The 7,603-nt window shown below is 29.4% G+C and overlaps 1 protein-coding gene across 1 annotated transcript; it reads left to right on the forward strand.

Annotated features, from left to right (window-relative positions):
* Positions 1-3,487: 3,487 nt before the first annotated feature.
* Positions 3,488-5,060, forward strand: LOC111375254. The gene is made up of 3 exons (XM_022998055.1): positions 3,488-3,710; positions 3,951-4,081; positions 4,724-5,060. Exons 1-3 carry the CDS (start codon positions 3,526-3,528, stop codon positions 4,795-4,797), a joined length of 390 nt encoding a protein of 129 aa, XP_022853823.1. The 5' UTR covers positions 3,488-3,525; the 3' UTR covers positions 4,798-5,060.
* The last annotated feature ends 2,543 nt before the right edge of the window (positions 5,061-7,603 follow it).

Genomic DNA, 7,603 nt, shown 5'->3' on the forward strand with positions numbered 1-7,603 from the left:
ACCCTATTGATATTCCTATATCGGAAGGTGATCATATAAGCTTCATAAATGTCCAAAGACTCCATAAATGCACAAAGAAATATTCAGAGAACCATATCCAATACAATTAAGAGTTAGGATATAGCAGTATACTATGATGTATACTTGCCATAACATTGGTCATGTCATGGATCTAGTTAGTAAGTATCAATATTATCTTTAGAAAATGTATTGTGATACTTGAAGGGTGCTGCTATCATTTGTCCTATTTCGTCGCCAAAGGAATCACTTGTGATTGGAATAGATATACAATTGTCTACTATGAATGAGAGTAAGTTGGACACAATTAGTTATTAGACTTGTGTACTCTTTCTATATAGTTTAGCAATAAGTATATAGTGTAATTTATATCTTGGCAGCTAAAAAAATTGTTTGGTATAGATGTATTGAGTATCTAATGATGCTATTGAAAATATGAGATCCATGATAGTTACATAACTATTTTATATGTTAAGATCACAAGTATCAAGATAGAAACAAACACTTTATGGTATATCTGTAAGAGACATTAGCAAAGAAAGTGTCTTTGCGATATATCTACGTAAATGATGATATGTAATCTGAAGATGTTGAGAGATATATTTGTTGGTAACATCGAATCTCTATAATTTCGTAGAATATGATACTTAGCGTATCAGAAAATTCTTAATTGAGTTTTGTGTGCCCATAAATGAACAATTTTAAGTTCATGTGTAATCTATTGTTGGGATTTTGAGATAAATTATTTGTATACACATATAAAGTATGTCGAACGGGTTGAAATTAGCTCACTCACACAAGCAATCGCCTCAGACACTTTGAGATGTGCTAAGATGAGACGCAGTGATCATGTTGTGTACACGATCCTACTGCCTTGATAAGATATTAAGATGAGATTACAACAAGTAATTGAAATGAATTTGCTATCCATTAAACTTGTTTAGTAGCCAAATCCAGTTCTGAATTTGAGATTGCCTTGAAGAATGAGCATAAGGAGAACTAAAGCTAGGTATCAAAAATTACATGAACTAAGATCTGTACGGTTTTATTTGCTTACAATGAATATGACATATGCTCTAAGAAAAGGAGAAAAATTCATAGCATGTGTTTTATACCACGTGAGCTTTTACGACCAATATTGGGTAAATGAGTAAGTGGATCCCTACTTCCTCATTGTGTGATATCATGAAATTTATATAACCTCATATATACCCTTATGACTTTTGATTGTTTCTTGAGATTTTATTTCAGTATTGCTACTTTAGCATGTTGCCAATAAAAAAAGATTGATTCGGTTTGATGAGGCATGTCTAGGAAAGCAGTTGATTTAAAATTGAAGGATTCAAGTAGGAAAAGAAAATTGTTTTGACCAATATTTATATTTGTATTCACCAATCAAACAATTGGATTGAACTATTTAGGGTATAGAACACAATTGTGAATACAATGATGCGATGTAGGGTTCAAGTATGTTCCATAAAATATTCCAGGGATCCTAAATACTTGAATTAATGTTGAAAAATGAGTTTGGGGTATAACGAGATATGATGTTCCTCTAATAGATTTACTATATATCTTTAACAGGTTTATAGTACTGTGAACTCTAATATTACTCGCTGGTCCACAATCTATTTGTCATATAAATCTTCGTGATATAGATCTTGAGAAGGATTTAAGATGTGGCATTCATTGTCCCTTGTGGTTCGGATCAACCCCATCATATGCGAGTGAGAGATGTTGAAAAATACAGATAATAGGTCGTCCATGTGGGGTGACCCAACTTGCAAGATTTCAAAAAGGGTAGGAATGAATTATTTGAATTTGGAATATAACTTCCATTGATGATGATATGAAAAATGTGGACAAAAAAGATGGTATGACAAAGAGGTGAAAATTCATATGGAAATTGACACCAAAATTGAAAAGTCTCTACAACCATATTTTTGGCATGAAATCTCACAAAAATGATACTTGGATTGTGGATAATAATTCCCTTCCATTGTGATCGGGATTGGGACCATTGGAGAACAAGAAAATGCAGATTTTGGAACTTTGGAATGCAAGGTAATTCAACCCCACAAAAAGATCATGGAATTCATCATCTCAAGTAAATTTTTGGACCCGAAATTCATGTTAAAGTTTGCTGCGAATTCCTACAATTTTAAATGATTTATGGGCTGACTTTTAACTGATTTATAGGCTTTAAATCTGTTCTCCTTTACTTCTCTCTATTCATGCATTTTGCAAGTGAACCCACAATATTAGCTCTTAACTTTACATAATCAATCTAGATAATTTTGTATGATAAGATTAAGCCCTTGTTTGGGCTCATTTTTTATGGCGTTTTGGGAAAAATATATTTTGGAATATTATTTTTTTGGAAAATGTGTGGTTAAAAAAGAAGGAAAAATTTGGAATTATGTATAGTATTATTTTATCGAATAGCGTGTTGTTAAAAAAGAAGAAAAGAACGTATTAAAACTAAAATAAAGCCCAAACAGAAGCTAAGTATCAACGATATTATGTCTACAATACATATTTGTGTTTTGAAACGGAGTCATAATAGATCAAGAGAAGCCAAAAAAAAAAAAAAAATTATGTCCAATTTTGGTCTTTTTTATCCCAAATTTCAATTTGATACGAAACTTAAAAAATACTCTAGTGGTCCCCAAAACTACATATTAGTATGAAATAGCTACTCAAAAGTTTCAAAAGTGTGCAATTTAGTCCCACAACGTTTCAAAAGTTGAAATTCACTCCCAAAACTTTTTATTGCTCTATTAATACTTCTTACTTCTTATCCAAATCGGTTACTCTTTAATTTCTATGAACCAACTTTAAATTAGCTCAAAATCATCCATCTTCACACCACTTGTATCAAAGTTCGAATTCTACAATTAGCCCTTGTTTGTTTCTTATTTTTTAAGCAAGAATGCATTTTGAAATAGTTAATTAAATAAGAATGTGTGGTTAAAAATTAAGAAAAAAATTTAGTTTTGCATATAATATTATTTTATTAAAGAAATGTGTGGTTGAAAAGAAGAAAAAGAAAAATATATTTTGAGAAAGATGGGTATCAAACAAGGGCATAAAAGAATTACATTAAATTAAGTAAAAATTTACACAAATATATCCAAGTCGAATAACATAAATAAATACATAAAAACACACTTATCAGTGAATTGTTGAAAAATGTCGAAGACCCTATTAATATATATTTTCCTACATTAAAGCCCTGTAGAAATTATGACTAATCTTAAATCAGATCCTTCTTTAACAGCTTGAAGACGTTTGGCATATTCTAGGGTTTCCCTCAGTACATTTGTCAAACCAAGTGAAAACTATGAAACTACCGGAACCTATACTTTTGGGTCGCAGCATGACTAGGGAAATTTCTGTTCATCCAGAAATTCCTGCTGACTCAATATATCCTCATCTAATTTATTTGTCCCTTTCTATATATATTATGTGCTGTTTTCATCTATACATATATTGGTAAGAAAGAAAATGTACAACGCAGTTCGATCAATTAGGATACTACCACCAACGGCAGCTGTTTTCTCTTCAAAGTTGCCAAATAACATCAGCAGGAGAATTTGTGGAGTTAGATTTGCACAAGCCATGTCAGGGCCTAATCAACCTCTGAGCACTGAGAAAATAGATCAGTCTCAGGAATCAAAAAATCAAAGAGGGTTGGTTTTCAAATCTTGTTTTCTTTTTGTTTTCGTGTCATAAAATCATGGGCTTTTAATAATCTTGGAGGTATGGATAGATAGATAGATAGATCGATATTTCACTTTTGAGGACGAAAAAAATTGCTAGGGTTGTCGAGGAATTTTTAAGATAAAAAGTTTTAATCCTTGCAAGTGAAATTTCTTGTAGTGTGTATAAATATGTACCAGTTATTGCGTTTAACATGGTTTCGGAATTAGGGAAACAATTGCTTCATTTGGTGAAGGATATGCAACGAGGTCTGATGAAGAGGGATTTGGAGGAATCTATGGAGGGAACCAGTCTATTTCCAAGGAGGAAGAGGAGAAAATTGTTCATGGAAATGCCCCGGGTACGTTCTCTTTCTTTCTTCAATCGCCAACCTCCACAACTCTAGACACGTTTTATCAGATTCATAGTGCCCAACTAAAATCTAATTTATAAATAATTATTTTTAACTACGTATTTTATGTCCAATCGCAAGATGGAACCATAATTTTACAGACACATTTAATTAAATTTCATCGAATACACTAAATATCTTATTTAAATTCCCGGGCTATATTTACAAATCGGTTTGACACTTCAAAAAAGTTGCCTAAATTTTTTTAATTTGACATTGAGAAAACTTTAGGAAAAAATTTAATCATTATATTTGGAAACTTGAATTAAGAACTGAATATTATTATGAACTTTTTGTAGGTTTGGCTTTACGAAACAATTTACATAATTTCAGACTTAGTTCTTATATTGAAATAAGATTACTAAACAGTGTCAAACATTTTTTTATAATTAAAAATTAAATATTCAAAAATAAATTACAATTTTTTGAGATCCTTTACGCCAGCATATTCAAGGTTTTCGTTTTCCATTGTTTAACCTAAGTTCAGAAAAAAAAAAAATGTTTTGTCACAAATTTGTCTTTGATTATCTTAAAAATAAAGATATTTCTTGTATGGCTGACTGAAGTCTGGATCATTTGTTTACAATGAAGAATACGACAAATCTCAAGGGAGTGAAGTGAAGGAGAAGGAAAGAGCTCGAAACCAGAACAAAGTTGAATCGTAAAGCTAAGGGATCATTTCAGTTTAATTCAAGGCCAAAATTACATTAATTTCCTTTTATTCTTTTTTTCCCTTTAATCAGAATGATGGGCATTTTCAGGGTAAAGTTTAATTTCTTATGGTAATAAAAAGATTGTAATGAATAAGAGGATTTTGCTTGGTCCTGAGGGGACACATTCATTTGTATCGTTTTATTTATTTATTTATTATTTTAAATTCTTTGAAAATGCTTGACATTTGCTTTACAAGTGATTAATATTACATTTGTATATGTTAAAATATTTAACCTAGTTAATTGCATTTTTGACATATTATAGTTTATTGCAACAGACGATCAAAAGTTTTTTTAAAGAGTTTTGTAAGAACTATATGTATAATTTTACATCAGATTTTGAGAAGTAACAAATTACTGTAAGTTTCTTAATGATCTATAAGTAAAATACTGAATTTTACCTTATATTGATTATTTCTTTTCTACTGTGTAGTCTATGTTTTGGTTTCATAATTGTACTACCAACGATGATGATAATCACAAGTAAAATAAATATAAATTTTAATAATTCATTTATTTATTTATTTTGTTTATAAAAGTTTAAATGTTAAATTTGAAATATATAGTTTTTTCTTTTTTTTTTGGAAAATGTTTTCCAAGTATTAATTCAAAATATTTCTAGGGTAAAGCCTCTTAGTAATAAAAAAGATTGTAACGAATAAAAATGTTTTTTTCCAAAATTTCCACTTGCCACTTGGTGCAGAAGGGACACATTCATATTTGTGTGTGTATTGTAGAAAACATTAATATAAATGAATTTACGTCTATAAGTTCTTAACAAGTCGTTATTATTACCTTTGTATTTGTTAAAATATTTAAAATAGCTAATTACATTTTTGCTTGTTACACTATTTATTGTTCCTATAGAACGTGATATTATTTTCAATATTCTAAAAGAAGAATATTGATTTGTTGCTTTTGAATAAGTAATAATAAAATATAATGTACTCACGAAATAGCACATATCCTGAATAATGTATATTTTATCGTGTTTCTGAAGAAACTCAAATTAAACAACCTAGTTAATTTTCTACATTATTAATATTCAAGATGAATATTAAATTATCGCTCTTGAAGAGCATGAAGTATAATTTTCAATAATTCTGAAAAATATTGACATATTGCTCTTAAAGAAAGATAATATGCTTTCGAAGTTCCACATTTTCAAAATATACATCTTTTTGAATCATTGTTTATCTTTGAAGAAAAACATATAACTAATAGTATGAGGACATTGATTAGTTTAACTAATTGAATGATATATGATTATATGAGCTTTAATCGTATTTTTTGAAATTAAATTGAATTATTATATCTTATAATTAATGAAAAATCAAAGCTTTATTCAATTTAATCATATATGATGCTTTTTCATGAATTTTTTCTTTAACAATCACTAGCTAAAATAAGGATTGAATCCCCTACTTTTCTTCAAATTAATTAGGGTGATAAATGGGGGTCTATCATCCTCCACGTTAATAATCTAAGTATTAATTGTAACTAATAGATTTGATACATATACTAGATGATTACATGGTGTTCGCAATATAAGGTATGCGAAATTGCTACTCAAATTTTAAATTATGAGCACAATTTTCATATTGTATAATCAAAACCGTGTCCTGTTAATGCTAGTGGGAATAAATCTGAACATTTTAATAAATGGAGTTGGGATGTTGATAAATGGTGTAACACTATTGTTTGTTATACGTCTCCAATTGATTTAATTGAGAACAAAGTACTTCCATTTTTATTTAGGGAATTCTATTATGCATTATGCCAAAATCATTGTTTTTCCTATTATAATTAGTTTATAGTCAGTGCCTAATTTTTCCACATAATTATTTTGATAATGCAATATATGTAAAATTGAACCACCACAATGCATTGAGATCGAAAATAAAGAATGCTGAGAATAAATGCGTAGTTTAAACCCTGATTCCAAATGGATAATATTTTATAATACTGGAAAAATGATTGTTAATTTGAATGGGCAATTCTCTCAGCATTAGGAGGGAATTAAGAGGTTGAAAATAATGTAGAAATGTATCTGCGTCTAAATCCTCACAAAATATTATTTGAACTAGGAGGTCAAAAGATAATTTACTTAGATACATTTACTGATCAAAGAAATAAACAATATCTTATGCATCGGTTTAAATGCTCCAATATGAATTGATGTTTTATGAAGAAAATTTGTTTGTATTATTTTTTATATATCTATGACACGTTTGAAGCGTGGTCATATTCGATTCTAATACAAAAATCTTCAAACGAAAATGGAGTAATTAGCAAAGATGGTCTCATTAAGGAGGCATATACTCTTGATGAATATTTTGACATAAAAAATTATAAAACTTTATATTAGGTTTAAATATCTGAAATAATAAAACTTGAGATATATCTTAATAAATTATGTCATTATGAGAAAAGAAATAGAATCGAAAAGATAAATTGTCAACAATAATTTTGCACATGGTGTGTGTATATACATATATATTTTTTTTCTTGAAAAATAATGCAAAAAAAAAAGGCTTCACTTACAAGCTCCTGCACCTCCATGGCTGATAGATTCCTGACCACTTGCGAAACCACTTTCCTCGTTAAATGGCCATCTGAGGATCCTTCTTCCTCTAGATCCTTGTCAACAATAGGAGCAGATGGAAGGTCAACACGCATAGGGGAAGTAGGAAGGCCTTCTACTACTAGAGTTGTAGAGGAGTCCATGACCTAGAAAGAGTAGAGACATTAGCCCAGA

Source organism: Olea europaea, unplaced genomic scaffold (assembly GCF_002742605.1).
Source record: "Olea europaea var. sylvestris unplaced genomic scaffold, O_europaea_v1 scaffold1353, whole genome shotgun sequence".
NCBI classification, from domain to species: Eukaryota; Viridiplantae; Streptophyta; class Magnoliopsida; order Lamiales; family Oleaceae; genus Olea; species Olea europaea.